The sequence below is a fragment of the Netta rufina genome, assembly GCF_964035555.1.
Source record: "Netta rufina genome assembly, chromosome: 5".
In the NCBI taxonomy this organism is placed as follows: Eukaryota; Metazoa; Chordata; class Aves; order Anseriformes; family Anatidae; genus Netta; species Netta rufina.
The window spans coordinates 29,161,331-29,178,372 of NC_140128.1; the positions used below are offsets into that span (position 1 = coordinate 29,161,331).

The 17,042-nt window shown below is 49.1% G+C and overlaps 1 protein-coding gene across 4 annotated transcripts in view; it reads right to left on the reverse strand.

Moving 5' to 3' along the window:
- Window positions 1-7,153: 7,153 nt before the first annotated feature.
- Window positions 7,154-17,042, reverse strand: part of SLC8A3 (solute carrier family 8 member A3) — a 96,812-nt gene continuing 86,923 nt past the window's right edge. For all 4 annotated transcript variants that reach the window (XM_084286902.1, XM_084286900.1, XM_084286901.1 and 1 more), the window contains 4 exons: window positions 10,962-11,086; window positions 10,390-10,489; window positions 9,545-9,820; window positions 7,154-9,384 (listed from right to left, as the gene is read on the reverse strand). In XM_084286902.1, coding sequence (XP_084143028.1) covers window positions 9,008-9,384; window positions 9,545-9,820; window positions 10,390-10,489; window positions 10,962-11,086 — 878 coding nt within the window. In that variant the 3' untranslated portion in view covers window positions 7,154-9,007. The remainder of the gene's footprint in view (window positions 9,385-9,544; window positions 9,821-10,389; window positions 10,490-10,961; window positions 11,087-17,042) is intronic.

The window sequence follows — 17,042 nt, forward strand, 5'->3', positions numbered from 1 at the left end:
TGGTTTAATGACAGCAGCCTAAATCTGCCCAGGCTGTTTCAAAAGGCTCTGAAGCCTCAGTAGCAGAGTAGAGGTGACCTCCAAAAGTGGCACCCACAGCCAAGTGAAATCTCTGAGCATTTTCCTTAAACCAGGGACAGAAGACAGGCACTGCATATCACATCTCCTCCTCCCTTCTCACGTGGGAGATTTCATACACCACTCCTGCAGCTCAGGCCTTGCTACAGTGGAGCCTGAAATGGTGTCTTCTAGATGGTGTTCAAAACCTTTTATTCCTCAGAGATTGGAAGTAACAAATGGTGTGCCAGGAAGCTGCTATTATTGTAAAACATGTTTTTCATAGAATACTGGGGAGTGACATTCATCAGTGGATCCAGGCCCATGGCAGAGGAGGTCACACACCCTTCCCATCAAGCAGACATGACCAGTTTTCTCATACTGTAAATGTCATTTCACTTGGTCACATGTAAATCTCTTGCAGCTGATAATGACCAATTCATTCATTGCACATCAAAAGGGAGGTAATTACAGTCCCAAAGGGAGGTTTTCTGCTTTTATAATAGCCACAGGCTGGCATGTCTATAGGTAAGGCCTGTAGAAAGAGGAGCTGTTAAGACTACTGTCCTCACATACAAGTTAAATAATAAAAGTATTGCAAACTTCAAGGAGAAAATGTGAGGAGTGACAGTCAATGTGGGTTTGTCAGGAATAAGCTACCAAACCAAGCCCATTTGTTTCAATTACTAAGGTAAAAAGTCTGGAGCCTCGAGGAGAAGCAGCGGGTATCATCTCTGGAGTTCTGCAAGACTTTACAAATTAAAAATAGGGAAAGAATTTTAAAAAAATGAGTAATTCTTTGGCCATGCTTCCTATTTCTCAATATGAGACACTCTGAGAGGCCTTCACCCTTCTCTGGCGGTGCAGTAAATCTGTAAGCAAGTCAAAAGAACTACAGAGAGCCTCTTTCAACTTATGCTTCCAACAGTGATACTGCCAGAAGACTTTTCATCCTCCCCTGTATTCTTCCCCCTTATCTAACTAACAAAATCCCCATGCAGAGGCTGACCTTATGACTCCTCAGCAGCCAGCCCTGACAAACCATTCTGGGCAAAATCACTCAGCAGCCCTCCAACAGCTGCTGTTAAATTGGACAGCAGGATCTGCAGAAGCAGCGCTCCTCAGCTTGGAAAACACCTCGAAAACAAAGCGGGTTTTATAAAACAGCACCTCAGGAGCTAGGAGTACAACAGCAAGTATTTTGGAAGGAGTGCTTGCTTGAAAGCCTGAGGCTGGCTGCCCTGCAAGTTGTGCTTTCTGCTGTTCTGTATCTGTAGGCCCACGTAGACATTTTAATGGCTTTGTTTTACCAAGGTGCCTTGCCTGTGCACACCAGGAGGTGTCTAGCTTTCGTTTGGAAAACTTAATCAGCTCTGTGTTGTAGTGCAGAGCCACAACCCCACCTCCCACAAGAGCAACGATGACCAGTTAGGCCATGTTGTGTGGGTCTTTCACCATGGGGGTCTTCTGCCCCTCAGCCCAGGCAGAGGAGCCATGGCCTTGCTGCGTCTGAGCTGGCCGGCGTCCCCTTGAGGACAGGGCCCTGGAGGCTGGTGGCTCTGCTCCCTTGCTTGAGCTGCCCCTGGGCTGTGGCCTGTTGCAAGGGTCACGTTTCGGTGGCTGCTGGAGGTGTGAAAGGCACACTTGTGGCCCCCATGGAGGCTGGGGCTCCGGACCTTCGTTCTGGTGCCAGCAGGCACAGCAGGCCCAGCGCTCCTGCACACCATACGCAGCTGCCTGGCCCTCATTTGGAGCTCAGAGCTGTGTAGATGAATTCAGCTCACCCTACTAAAACAGACAAATTCAGTCTTGGCACGTAATGGACTCTTAATGCTCTGTTTTGCGAGATGTGACTGAAGGACTCAGACCTGTGTGTGACCTCCGGCCTCGGTTTGCTGAAATGAGTTCTTCCGTAGCATCTCAATGCTGTGCTCCAGGCAATAAAACTGCAGAGACTGAATGTCCAGCGTCCCTTTAAAGAGTAAAGCTCTGGCTCTGCACAGCACAGAGTGCCATTGCTGTCTCATGATTCTGGCTGGCACTGCTCAAGTGATCCCTACTGATTTCACTGTGTCAGGAAAGAGCTGACGCAGCACTTGGCTGAAGAGCTGGAGCTATTTCAGAAGCGACTTGGATGTTCTCGCTGGGAGCTGGCGGGTTGTAGCAGGCAAAGCTGCACGGAGGTGGCCGGAGTTGGAGCTGGTCACCCGCAGTCCAACGTGAATGTGAATTTCTGCATCTCTTGAGCTGCTATCATTTTTTTTTCAATTGTTCAGATTCTTTGCTTTTCCTGCTTGAAATGCAGTTTAATGCCAGTCCTCTGTAAAACGAGCTAAAGCACCTCAACTCTAAAAAATAAAATAGCAAATATAATTGAATTCAGGAAACTGGTGGGGGCAGGATCTCTGAATAAATGTCTTTAAGTGTAAAAGAGATCTGAGAGCTCTCAAGAGCTGAGGTCAGAGTCCTAATAAGAAACTATCCTGTTGTATGGGAAATGAGAGGAGCATATGTAGGGACCAATATATAGACAATAAAGCTCTGTCAAGAGCTCTTTAACATCCTGAAGTATGAAAAGAAACCTAAGCAGAAGGGTGCTTACCTAAGACTCCAACTAGAGGAATAGCATGAGAGGGCAGGTATAAGATAAAAAAGGCTGAGGCCTAAAAATACCCATAACTAGCATGTGATCTAAAAGATGTGAAGGGAGAAGGCAAAGTTTGTTTTAATATGGAAGTTGATGCGAACCAGTAATATAAGGACAGGCAGAGCCTTTAAAGCCTGTCATTGTTAATAAATAAAATAAAATATAAAATAAAATAAAATAAAATAAAATAAAATAAAATAAAATAAAATAAAATAAAATAAAATAAAATAAAATAAAATAATGTATTGTGACCCTATACTTAGCGGAATTAATTTTATTTAAATGAAAAGGTCACACAATGCATGTCCCCCCACCCACCAGTCCCTGAATGAGCAGGAGAAAAAGCAATGCGAGAGCAATGCAAATGGTGTTTGATCACTGAGGAAAATGTCAGCAGGACCTGATGAAGTTCATTCTGGAGAATCAGAGCACTGGCCCAAGTATTTCTGGCTCATGTAGGATAGGTTTCAGGCATTGTAGAATACAGGTGAGATCCCAGAGGACTTCAAGATGACAAAGCAATGTCATCTAACTGAGAGATGAAGAAAAACCTAGGGAATTATAGACCTGATGTCCTAATGGTGTCACTAAGTGAGAACCTGTAAGAATGAGGTACTGAACAATTATTCTCTAATCACCTAGATATATGTACAGATTTGTAAAAAACTGCTGGAATGGATTTGTTGATGTTTTGCTGAGTACAAATCACATCAAACCCATTTAATTCCATCCTTTGACAGAATAACTGGCCTCATGGCTGGGGGGGTTAGCAGTAGATGTGATGTGTCTTGACTTTGGTAAGGCTTCTGGCACTGTCCCAGAAGACATCCTCATAAACGAGCTGAGGAAATGCAACCTATTTAGGCTTAAGATACATTGAGTTCAGAGTCAAAGTCAGAGAGCTTCCTGGGGAAGTCTTTTCAGTGCCCATCCACAGTCCAGGTCTAGTCAGTATTTTTGTCAGCAGCTTTAGGAAATTGCTTTGATATAAAATTTCCTGGTAGCAGGCAAATGTGAGGGGTTGGGAGCTACCCATGAAGGGTAGGACCAGAATGCTTGATAAATTGAAGGAACGGTCCAAGTCAACAGGATGAGTTTCGGCAGATAAGCGTGCAGTGACCTGCTGTGAGGATGCTGGAGTGAATGTGCAAACACAAAACGAGAACCCAGCAGGCAGCAATCCAACAGAAAAGACTGCTCAGAAGATGAAAGAGGAGAAGGGGGAAAAGCTGAAGGGCTTTCTCATATACGAAATGCTCTTATACAGTGATCAATGATAGTGATAGTGATCGATGATTTTCCATGCCACTGTAAATAAAACAAGAAGGAAAAAATGATCAGGGCAAAAGAAAACTCTTAACGTTTGCAGTTATTTTCTGTGCAAGATGCTATTGAAGGAGAGAAGGTGATAGAACTTCTTTTGCTACATTTTTAAAAGCTTAATGATCAATGATGGTGTTGGAGGTGGTCTCTACAGCATGCCTTACTGCCAAGGAGGTGTCATAGTGACCTTCTGAGAGCTTCATTTGAGCTTTTGTGGTGAGATTTTATCACACAATATTTCTGTATACCCAAGGTGTACAAAATGGCACCAGCTTTTCTGTAACGTTGCCTATTTTCCGAGACACCAGAAAGATCACCCCAAGAATGTATTTACAGCTTCACAATGTAGACCCTAAAAAAATATAAAATCTTGTTTGGATGCTTTATTCTTTAATTCACTTAGATGTCAGACCAAATTTAACTTCCTAGGTCTGTTTTCTGAGACACCAGAGAGACCGTCCCAAAAATGTATCTATAACTTCATAGTGTAGACCCTAAAATAAAATAAAATCTTGTTTGGATGGTTTATTCTTTAATTCGCCTAGATGTCATACCACTTTCAACCTCCTAGATCTGTGTTACTTTATATTGCATTCTTCAAACTGGCCCAAATTCTGAGTGCACCCCCAGCAACGACTAGCAGGCAGGTCGTGAGTTTTCCTTTAGCCACAGCTGCAGCTGGAAACAGCAATGGCACTCAGGGACATCAGTGCATCTTAGGTGCAGGTGCAGGAGGAACACCTGGTGAACTCATCCAGGGCAAAGGGGGTAAATGGTAAATCTACTCATGGTGTTAATTTTGGTGAGCCATTTACTCATGGTGCTAATTATCATCTAGATATTGTAATTGGCTCATTTAAATACCCGTCATCCCCACCCCCTATGGAGACAAGCCACAAATAACACCACTGTTAACAATCTGTCTGCCTCTGGCACACACACATGATGACAATGGTCAGTCATTAAAAACATTTTTCCCCCCGATATAATACTCCAAAGTTTATTCTTGGTGACAAGTGCTTTTCAGCTTGTTGCCAGGGCTGAGCAACTGCTGCTCCCATTCGTGCAGGTGGTTCTCACACCAAGGTCATGGCTGTGACCATTCCCAAGCAGGATTAACCCAAAAAAGCTTCCCACCCCTCTTAAAAAAGGCAATTCCTAGTGAACGATATGAAAGCACCCAGGGCAGGGTGCACAGGCCCACGTCCAAGTGGCTTTTGAAGATCTCCAAGGAGGAAAGATTCCTCAAAGGCCTTGCTACCTACGCTTTATCTCACCGGTGTCCAGGTACTGCAGCTCTGGGTGGCCTCCAAAACGCCTTCCCAAAGCAAATCTGCTGGGGAAGGCATGTGGGGAGGTCTCGTAGGGGGCTTCTCCTGCAGCTGTTGCTGTACGGTGAAGCAGTGTCGCTGCTTTGGGAGGGAGGGGTCCCCTCCAACACCAGGGACAAGTGGCTTACAAATCCATCCAGCAGCCACAGCTGCAGGAGCGGAGGAAACGTGAATCACAGGGTATTTTTGTGTTTAATTTGTGCTTGTCCAGAACAGCTCTGATGACACCAACAAAACAGTAATTACTGAAAAGGTAACAAAGCCCGATCCGAGAGCCATAAACGCCCTCCTCCCTGGCTTAAAACCTTTGCTCAACATCTCTAATAGCCATTTCATTCTGAGCGGTGTATTGCTCCCAGTGTGCCAGGAGTTATCCTGGGAATGCTACACGGAGCATGGGAAGAGCCCCCAGGCAAGCTGCGGGGAGGTGATGAGCACCTGCTGCATTGCACCACCAGGTGCCCTGACCCCTGATTCCCCAGCACCCTGCAGCTGAAAGGTAAAAGCATGTGGCAAAGGAGAAAGGGCTGTCGAGAGAGGAGAGCGGGTTTTATCGCAGGCTGCGATGGGAAGCTGCCAGGAGAAGCAGAGGAAGGAGCAGCGGCAAGGAAAACGGAGCAGCAGAAGCACCCCCTGCAAAGCAGCTGCCGGGCCCTCCCAGCACAGCAACCCCGCGTCCAGGCACCTGCCCAGATGCAGCACAAGCAAGCACACAGCCCAAAAATAAAACATAAAAGCCTCAGCAAAAACAAATCCCCAAAGGCACCACATTTTTTTTTTTTAGCTTGCATATTTTTTAATGAAGTAAAAAAAAAAAAAAGAAAAATAAAATAAAGAGACGCTCCACTGAAGTTGTCAGCTTGGCACAGATCTCCACAGTGCATCGAGGGCACCAAAGTCACTGTGCAATTGGCAATTGCAGACACTCGTCCCCCTGCACCCCCCCACAAAGTGAGCCTAAGAAAGCAGCAGATGAAAAGCACACGACCGATACAGCACAAGCAACAGAATAACAGCACTGCAGCTCCCCGTGCCCAGGTTTTAGCCAGGAATGGGCGAACTGCTATGGTTAAAATAAGAACTGAACAGACTTGACATGTCCAAATTAAAAACAGCAATGATAACACAATCCCCTTGAGAGCTGCACCTTGAACACACCCCCAAGCCCAGAGATCATTTTTGGTGGCTTAAAACTTTTTCTTTCCTTGTCACACGTCTGTGCTCTGGGGTCCCGGCCCGGGTGGCAGCAGCAGCAGGGACTGACATTGGCAGAAGCTGCTCTTGGTGGCTGCTGGCACAGCCAGAGGCCAGAAAGATTGGCAAAATCAGCTGGAACCTGGCCTCAGGATTTCTTGCCCTTCTTTTTTTGTGCCCTTCCCTAAAAGCCACGGCAAAGGGAGAGTGGGAAGGCTGGGTGTTTGTCAGCTTCAAACCCCAGGGCTTTCACCCACTGAGAGCTTCTGCAAGCAAAGCTCCTGCTGTCCCTGTAAGCAGGATCCTCCTTAGTCTCTGCCTTAGGTTTATACACATTTACATAGAGATATATTTGATAAACATTTTGTATGAAAATAAATATTTTATCTGTGTTTTAAGGACCATTGTCACTCTCATCTATTCACTTGCTATAATGTTACGTCTTGTCTTTGTCCTTGACAATGCTGTTCCCATTGCGTTGTTCCTCACCTACAGACACCATCTCCCTGCCTCTTCTTGGGGCAGCAGAAAGCCCCCCAGGAGGTAGGGATGGACCCTTTGCCAGCTCCTCTTTTAACGTGCTGACTGCCTGGGTTTGGCTTGTGCTAGTGAAATTTATGAGGAAAATGCTTCCCTTTACAGCACCTGTTTCTTGGTAGGAAAAAATAAAAAAATTTAAAAAAAATCTTCCTCTTGGAAACACTTTAGAAAGAGCAAGGCTTTAACATCCCCTTCCAGGACTCTCAGTTAAGAAATATATTTATAGATAGCACTGTTTATATAGATATAGGTATAGGTTTTATTTAATTTTATTACCAACCCAACATTTCAATTTGCAGCCATTGATGTAATTCATGACATACTCTTGTTTGTTTTTGTTTGTTTGTGTTCCTTTAAAAAGAAATGCACTTCAAATGAAAAGGGTGCCCTTTTGCCTGTCTGGTTTTCCGAGGATGTGCTGGAGGTGACGCAGGACTCCCGGGGCAGGCGGCAGGTCTGAAGCCCGTACCTTTCCACGGACCGACGGCTGCTCATGAGACGCGGGCACTGTGAGCATCGGGATGGCAGCCGAGTGAAACAGCAGCCGTGACACAGCTCAGGCCGGCCATGTGGGACAATACCAGCACTCTTTTGGGGCTTCCCTGTTGTCCTCCTGCCTTTATTTCCCTGTAGTTTTGGTGTGGCATTCTCAGGAGCCGGATGGTCACTGCTGGGGTGACGTGTGGGGACAGGGACCCTGCTCCTCCTTGCAAACCTGCATATTTAACTCAGCCTAGAAGGAAAGCTCTGGGGACACTGCAGAGGCTTCCTGCTCACTCAGGTAGGCCAGAGCAGCACGTTATCACAGGGACCCACTCCCACCTCCAGGAGGAGGACCACTGCACCGTCATCGGGGAGCCTGTGCCAGCTTCCCCGGCCCCCCGGCAGGCTAGTTCTGTGCAGCTGTTTATTTCCTTACCATTTGTAAATGAACATAATTTCCTCTCCCTGCAGTACAACAAGCTCAAAGTTAATTGTACAAAGAGAAATGCCATAGTCAAAATACATATGATACGTATTATATTAGAGGGTTGGGTTGTTTGTTTGTTTGTTTTTCCTCCTTTTTTTTTTTTTTTCTCAGCCCAGGCAGGTGATTGAGATGCTACATGCTCCAGCCTTCATCACGGAACTTGTGTGTGTGTGTGTGTGTGTGTGTGTGTGTACGTGTATGTGTGTGTTTGTATTAAAAATATATCAGTCTTGTGATGCTCTTAAAAAAGAAATAAATGGAAGGAGGTGGGGGAGGAAATGGGTGAGAGTGAAAAAGTTCTTTGAGGGTGTCAGTCTTTTGTGGCTTCAAAAAATACATGTTCAATTCCAGCACTGACGGCAGCTTGAAGCTTTAGATCTTAAACTTGTAACATTTTTCTGTTTGAGTAGTAAAAAAGAAAAAAAAAAAAGTACCAAGCTATATGCACCCCCAACCCAAAAAGCAATAAGCAAAAGAAAAAAAAATAATCAAATTCCTGATCAGACTTCTGCAATTCCCAAACCGTAAAAACAAGAAAGCATCTCCTTACGGTGGAGGGGTGCTCAGGAGAACGGGAACAAGAACCTGCAGGAAAGGAGGCCCTTAGAGATGGCTGAAACTTCTTAACCTCATTGACTGGGGTCAGTGGCTGGGTTTACTTTGTTCTGTTTTATTTAAACGCTTGCCATTGTCGCTTTTTTTTTTTTTTTTCTTTTGTATCATTTTCGGGGTGTTTTTTTGTTTTTTGTTTTTTTTTTGTGGATTTTTGTTTTTGTTTTGTTTTTGTTCTGTGAGGGTTTTGCCCATCCTGGCACCCAGCTGTCCGACTGTCCGGGCAGCGGACTGACAGCCGTCCCTCCTGGTGAAACCGTGCTTCGAGGGCCGGTGTCCCGTGAGGTAACGGAGGAGGGGGTCCCTCCCCCCGCGGCACCGTCCCCCCACCGCCTAAAACCCCTTGATGTAGCAATAGGCCTCCAGGGTGGCGAAGAGGATGTACAGCAGCCACAGGCTGACGAAGAGCAACGTCGTGGCCAGTTTGCAGCCCCAGGGGCCGCCCAGCTCCCCCCCGAGGTGGGGCCGCCGGCGGTAGAGGAGGACGCTGATGCAGATGAAGGCGAAGATGGTGAAGAGGGTGACGGAGAAGGCCAGGGTGCCGGCCGACACCTGGAACTCCTGCCCCTGCGATGCCCAGTAGATGGCCGCCACCGACCACGCCAGCCCAATGCCCAGGAAGACGTTGACGGCGTTGCTGCCCGTGACGTTGCTGATGGAGGCGTCAGCGTACACGTCCTGGATGGCCGCGGCTTTGCTGGCAAACGTGTCTGCAGGGCGAGGAGGGAAGGAGGAATCACTGGGGTCCAACAGAAGAAATGGCCAACCCCCCTGCCTGAGGGACAATGGAGGCTCAGGCGTGCCACCTGAGCTGGAACATGGATCCCGACCCTCTCTGGACCACCCGGCCCCACCCCATGGCCTCCCCACCTGGTACAGAAGTGCCGAAGGCTACGAACACGACGGCGGTCACCGAGTCCTTCAGGCCGATGGTGCAGCCGAAGTGGGAGGCGAGGTCGCCAATGACGGCCGTGAGCATGCCGATGATGAGGATGGAGACGACGAAGCAGGCCCAGCCATTGCAGTACTCGGTGGGGGGCACACAGGCGAACAGCACCTTCCAGAAGACGGTCAGGAAGTGCATCACGTAGTCGAAGCAGGACGGCAGGCGCTCCTCGCCCGACTCGTCCTCGTCTTCATCACCCGCTGCAAGCAATGTGGAAGAAGAGGTCTGCTTCATGTGATGGGGCATCTATGTGGCCACCCACCCCTGCTCCAGAGCATGGGTTGATTGCCAGCACGGCCCCCGCAAGAAGCTTCACATCTGCATGAGGTCAGCAGCAGCAGCGCCTTGGAGGCGTCCCTCCTTAGCCTCATGGGGCAGATCAGCCAGAGGCTGGAAGCACTGCTGGTCTTTGTGTGGATACAGGATGATGGAAATAAATTGAGGAAACAGAAAGTAGAGAGTATGGGGCAGATAGCAAGGGAAAGGGAAAAATGGAGGAAGAAGGAAGCTGTCCTGGGAAAAAACATTGCTCCAAGGATGGAGACGCTGTTTCCACAGGAGCAGTTTCTCTTAGTTGCTAGAGGGAAGTAAAGCGAATACCCTGCTTCTCTTCTTTCACTTCTAGGGAAGCCCTTCTGGCTGCTGGTGAGAGAACACCACACACCCAACAGCCGGGCATCCCTGACAAGGCAGATGCTGTCTGCTGAGCCCAGACACAGCTCATCCCAAGCTGGGGATGCTGGCGTGGGTTTGCTGATCTCCCCCTCACCTGCACTGACAGTAATGGCCTCCATAAACTGGTCCCTCCAGGAATGTGTCCCTACAACCAAAGCCAGGTTTGTCTTCTTAATCAGCTTGTCCACGGTGCTCTGTTGTGGGAATAAAGATGCACAACAATTGAACCACCAGCTTGTGGGCAAGGTCCCTTCCCAAACTATAGAGGTGCAACAGGCACTATCTTACCAGCCAGCTCCATGCCTGGTGCTGGGCCCACCCATACCTCTCCCACACATGACCCATACTTCACCAGAGTCTGCTTGTTTGCTACCCATTACTCCAAACAAAGCTTCTTCCCTCACCCCTTCCTCACTAAGGACATCTTTGCTCCTGTCCTCCCCTGCATGCTGGCGTCTGCTTGTGCTCCCTATGTCTTCCTACCTTCACCCCTGCCTACCAGCAGCTACATCCACTCCATTGCATTGCACACTCCTTTTCCTCTTCCAGCAGCCTTTTCCCTGTACACATGGCCACCCTCTGCCTCTTCAGTCCTTCTCTCCAGGGCTGCTCTTCCCTCCCACACAGCTCTACCCTCCTGGAAGACCCCCTGGGCCAACCACTGACCTTGAACTCATAGGACTCCTCAATGATGACTTCTAGTTTGGGATGTTCACCAAGGATTGGTTTGCCCATCTCTGCAATCCTCTTGGCTTCCTCCTCTTCGACCGTCAGCTTCCTCTCAGCCACCTCTGCAAAAGCAAGGTCAACACTAAGCTGCAGCCAGCGGCCCTCGGGCACCAGGACGCTGTAGGGGCTTGGGGCCTTCTGCAGCCCCTGTGCAGCTCGCTGAGCTCACGCAAGGACTTGGGGGGACAGTGTGGGGTGCTGGGCCACAGAAATAAAGGCCCAAGATTTCTGTGTATCGGTTAGTCACTGAGAACATATCTATCTTGGTCTTATTTTTAAAAACACACACATTTCCTCAGCCTGCATTGGTGCTCTTGGATGACATACGCCCTCCCATCACCTCTGCTACACTTTTGGTGAGAGTGAGGTACCACGCACCCTGCCATTTGGCACATGCAGCCTTTAAGACAATTTCAACATCCTGGCATGCTTCCTGGCTTGAACGAACAAGAGAGAGCAGCTTTTTATTCCCCTCTGATTAGAAAACCACTGTTGGCACTCTGTGCTGCTCAGTGCTCGAGCTAACCCTCAGAGAGACACAGTCACAACCTGAGAGGCACCACAACAGAACAGCATCTCATTCTGCCTGAGCAGCAGGCCAGATGTTGCCCGAGGCTTCCTGTAGAGTTTACAAACACCCCAGGTAATGCCTCAGATATGATTAATCCCATGTGGAGTCAAGCAGATCTCACCAAAAATCAGACAGAACAAATTATAACCTCCCAGTGGAACCTAGTTATAAACTCTGCCTTCTCTTCATCAGCCCTGATAGATTGATTGCAGACACTGTAAGCCTTGCAGGACTTGCAGAGTTTATAAAATATATAAGAACTCCTATGTCAGGTGGCATTACTATATCCCATCACAGAGGCAGAAACAACTACATCCATCATTTGAAATCAATGAAGTACATCAAAAACATCACTGCCTACCACCACCTACAGCAGATTTGAGAATCCCCAGAAGTTTACGAATCCTGACAGAGACAGAGGAGCAGAGCAGCTGGAGCAAGACAGGATGGCAGAGGGTGACTGCAGGAGAAGGCCAAGCAGCCACAGAGGGAAAGAGGCGGCTGAGCTGGAGGTGAACCTGGACAAAAAGTTACGTTTGGAGGCATAGACTGATGATCGCTGAGGAAAAAGCTCCAACTACTTATATTCATTTAAGCATTTAACATCAGTTGCCACGGCATGTCCTTGTCTTACCCCACCTAAGCCCCACCACAGTCTGCAGCTCAGGGAGGAGGCACCCCCAGCTCTGCAGGGCCCAGCATGGCAGAGAGCCCAGCATGTGCTGGTGTCTGCTAACACTGCTTTGAGGAAGGAGCACAGCAGCCACCCCAGCAGGGCTGCAAAGCCCAGACTCAGTGACAATCTGGCTCGCTACAGCCGTCCCCTGGAAGTACCTCATCTGAAAAACTATGGGTCGCAGCTGCCAGCATGGCCCCTTGGGCTACTGCCCACCAGCTGCAGTCACACAGCACAGAAAGTCAGTCAGAGCTGCCTGAAAACTGGGAATCTCAGACTGAATTTCCCCAGCTTAACAATCACAGGAGAAGCACTACAGCAAGGTCTCAGTCCCCACTTCAACTGATTGGACAAAAGCCTTTGACCTGGTAAAACAACACGGAGTCTCATGCAAATATTAGCCATCTTCAGACTCGTCTCTAAGTGCCTGCACTGCAGAATATGCTCTCTTCCCTGTAGGGAGCAGCATGAAACATGGATTTATCTCAGAACCTGTCACCTCGCTCATGCTGTTTGATGTGGCTGTGCCAGAAGATGTGAAACCCTCCTCCTCCGAGGACCTGCCCGCTCTCTTCTGACTGCGTGCCAGGCCCCGGGCTGTGGGGCTGCGTGTGTCCATGGCTGGTGGCAGGACTTCAGCTGCTGGTAGGTGGTTTTGTTGCCTACATAAGCCACTTGCAGATCACCTACTGATTTGATGAAAATGGCAAGCGCTTGCCAGGCAGCTCTTAGAAGAGAGTGAATAGACAGGTCCATGTCCAGCAGTGGACAGAGAGTTTTGGTGATCCCTGGGCCGGGCACAGTGCAAGCACTTGGTGCAGGCACTGCAGGGAGACCATCTAGAAATCAGAAGTAAAGGTGTCGGTGCCTACCACAGCACCGAAGGGATGTGCACTATTCAGAGGACGCCTTGTCAGCAGAAGTGCCACCAGAGGCACCTTCAAGCCTGAGGACACTTCAGGCGAAGGGATGAGCTGACCGGCAACGGACCTGTGGCCTGCTGACAGCATGTCCAGGAGACCTGAGTAATGGAGGCTCTGCTGTCACCACGCAGCTTCTCTGTGGTGAATACAGCAAACCAGGGCACAGAGAGGAGGCATGGTCACCCAAGAAAGCATGTCAAGATCTCCTGTGGGGGCAGTTAATTGAATACTGCTCCAAAGCTGAGCCTTTCAAATGCTAGGTGCAAGCAAACAGCAGGGAACAGGCATAGGCAGCATGTCCAACTGGGTAGCTCACGGAAATGTTAAAAGAGGAAGCTTACAAATAATGTAAAAAGGAGGTGATTCCTGTATGACTCATTAAAAAGTGGAAATACTTGCAAATGCGCAACCTGTTACACTAAGTACAGAAACCTAACAAACTTCAAAGGTGATTTTGAAAATGTTTAACCCGAGTCTTTTTACCCTAATGGGAGATACAACCTGAACCTGTGGAGTCTGTCTGTTCCCATGGGATGCTGAGGACTGAGTTGAGCCCCATGTGCAGAGACCCAGCTGCTAAAAGGGAATAAACTGTTAAAACATCCCAGCAGCAGAGCACACCTCAGGGAAGGGGACAGCGAAGTCCCAAGGGCCTTGCCTCATGGTTGCAGCCATACTAGCAGACTAAAAACTCCCAAAAGGTCTGATGTGCTAGAGGAGAGCTCACAAACCTGTCTTGTACAAACATCTAGTGGCCAGTACACTCACCCAGGGCAACAGGGACCTGATTCCTCACCGATTTGATATTTAGATGGATGCTCCTGCCTTTCAGGGGTGGCCCTTACCCAGCAGCACTGCAGGAGGCTGCTGCTTCTGCCAAAAACACGGGGCATGCCCTTCCTCCTGAGGAAACAAGTGTGGAGAGGGGGTCATGAAGGCTCCTCCAGGAAGCAGGGACAGGTGAGGTGTGTCACACATTGCCCAGGGGTGCCAACCTGCAGAGACCACCAAGGGCTGGGACAAAGAAGGCACAGGAGGAGGGTGGATGGGAGAGACAGGCTTAATTTTGGAAGGTCAAGTCTGCCAAGGTAAGCACTGCCAAACTGCAGCTTAATTATTAACTAGCATGAGTTCTGTTTGTATCAGCACCAGCACCTGCTCTTCAATACGGATTGCACCCAGGACTCCCAGCTGTCAACCCTGGTTAAACCTGACAAGGTCTGGGTATGCCCAGCATGAACAGGAGTTCACCAGGGCCTCCTGGGCTGCCATCACCTTCTCCCTGGGAAGGGGAAGGTAGGGGTGTTGGGGCCTCCTAAACCCTGCCTGCACTTGATTGCAGGTCTGTGTGACCATCAGGTGATAACAGCCCGCCTGGGCTACAGGAGATGTGCAGGCTGCTCAGGCGATGCCAGCTGGGGCTTGTGCACCAGGTGCCGCATGCAGGTACCTGCTCCTTGTGCCAGGATGCTCATCAGGAGATGCTACCAGTAGGGGAGAGCAGCACAGCTGGTAAGGCAAGGGCAGGAAGGACAATGCAGCCCACCTGTAGCAATGGCCACAGCTCATACCCAACGCTTCCCAGTGGGAAGTGAAAGAAGGTTTTTGGTTAAATTCCTCCATGCTCCCAGTTGTTCTGCCTCATTCAGAGTCAGTTCAGCACTAAGATGGGGCAGATGGGGGGCCAGAAGCTCCTGGTCATGGTCCCACCCCTTGCCTTGGGCATGTCCCTGCCGTGCGCACTCCTCGGCTTGCTCACCCTCATGAGAATGATGTGCTCCTGCAGGGACACCCTGGGACTTCATCTGCAGTTATCTGCAAAGTGCTTTCATATCTCCACGTGACAAGCAGTTTCTTGGGCTGAAAATGCTGTAAACAGATCCCCACTTGCTGATATTTCTCCCTGAGGAAAGGGGAAAGCAGAGCAGTTTCCATACCATGCACTGCCCCTGGCAGGTACTACCTGCATGCTTGCTTGCTCAACTCCCTTCAGGGAACTGGGAGCTGGACATTGCTTGTGGCCCGCTGGACACAACATAAATCAGAGGTAGATAAAGCCCATTTCCACGGCTTTTGTGCTGAAGCAGGCAACAGCAAGGCCCCGTAACACTGTTAGAGAGGTAGATCCCTATCACCTAGGAAATGCTGCAAGACTACCAAGCAGCTGTGGGCTGGTTTGTATTCCCTGTCACTTGCTGAATAAATTGGATTAAAACCAGCAATGTATTCATGAAAGACTTCTCTGAAGGCCATTTCACACCCCTCGAGCTATCTCGTATCCATCCGTTTCTGGAGTGGGCATGGATCTGCATGAAGGTCACCCCTTCTGGGGACTGCGCCGCTAGGAAGAAATTAAAACGACAATTAAAATGGGATTTTTGTTGTGGCTCAATAAAATATAATCCCAGCTAAACAAAGTAAACACTGAGCATGAATGAGCTCCTCTCTCCAGAGGGCTGTCAATCCGTCAGTCACAACTGGGGAAGACTGCTGGCTAAACGACATGCTGGCTTTGGAGGTTAGCATATTGATGTGCCCTTTAAAGAAACACACACACACACAGCCTGTGCCGCTTTCTAAAAATGGGAGGAATCTGCTTACTTAGCCCTGAAAGCTATTTCTGAGGCATGATGCACCCAGTATACATGCCCTAGTGTCCTTAATGCTAACTGAGAAACTGTGCATCCATGAGAGGAGGGCTAACACGCGGCTAAACCACAGGACAGGGAGCCGTGCGTTATTTCACTGCTGGCTCTGCTCTAAGATCGATGTTGATGTGACCGTCCCCGACAGCTCTGCTCCCCAGCCTTCCCACTGCAAAGTGGACATCCGCCACGTAGCTACACATACGGAGAGGGGGCTCATGAGTTTCAATGCACGAAGAAACATATTTACAAATATTTCCCTTGATTTGGCTGAATATGCTGAAGTGAGGGTATGTATGTAGCTAATGTTTTCATAATTCCTCATACGTTTAAGGATCTGAACATCCTGAGCCCAATTACCAGGGACAACTGGTATCAAATATTTCCCCATATAAAGAGTACAGAGGGGGATCAGTGCCGGTGCCAACACAAAAGGTTATGCTTCAGAGAAGGTAAAAAACTACCAGGTGTGACTCTCCAGCCACCCCACAGCCACCCTGAACCGCTCCAGTTCCCTGCAGCCCCCACAGCTGGCACCGGGCATTTTGTGAAGCAAAGCTTTCGCAAGGTTTGCAGCCTTCTGTCAGTGCAGAGGTGGGCCAGGCAACGGCAGAGGGGCATGGAAGATGCTCCAGGAGGGAGAGGACAGACAGATTGCAGCGAAACGCTCAACCAAGCCCTTTTCACAAAGATTCCTGTGCTTCCATGTAACCTAAATCTAACGTGACACGGACTAAATGAGAACGTCACTTCTCTCCCTGCTTATTAGGCGTGATGGCTGCTGAGTGACACCCCAGCGTGCGCGGCGGCTGAGCCCAGACCCCAGCCGAGTGCCTGCCGTGCGCCCCACGGGCACCCCGGGCATCCCAGCAAGGAGGGTGGCGGGGGGCTGGCACCCCAGAGACCTCCCCCCGTCACAGCCAGAGAGGAAGCTTTTCTCTGTTGCTGGAGAGCACCTTTCCTTAGCTGGCGACCACGTCATCCAGCAACAGCTGCCAAAAGCAATCAGGCCGGATCACAACAGCGGGAGAAAGTTATATTATTTTAATACAGATTATTTGGTTCCTGAGGTTCTGATCAAATTAGGCAGCTACTGAATTAAAGCAATGAAATTACTGTGAAGGAGGCCGTGCTCAACTTATTTCCAGTCCTCCTGGACCTGAAGAAGTAACAAAGGAAGCCATCCAAACTGCTCGGAGGAGG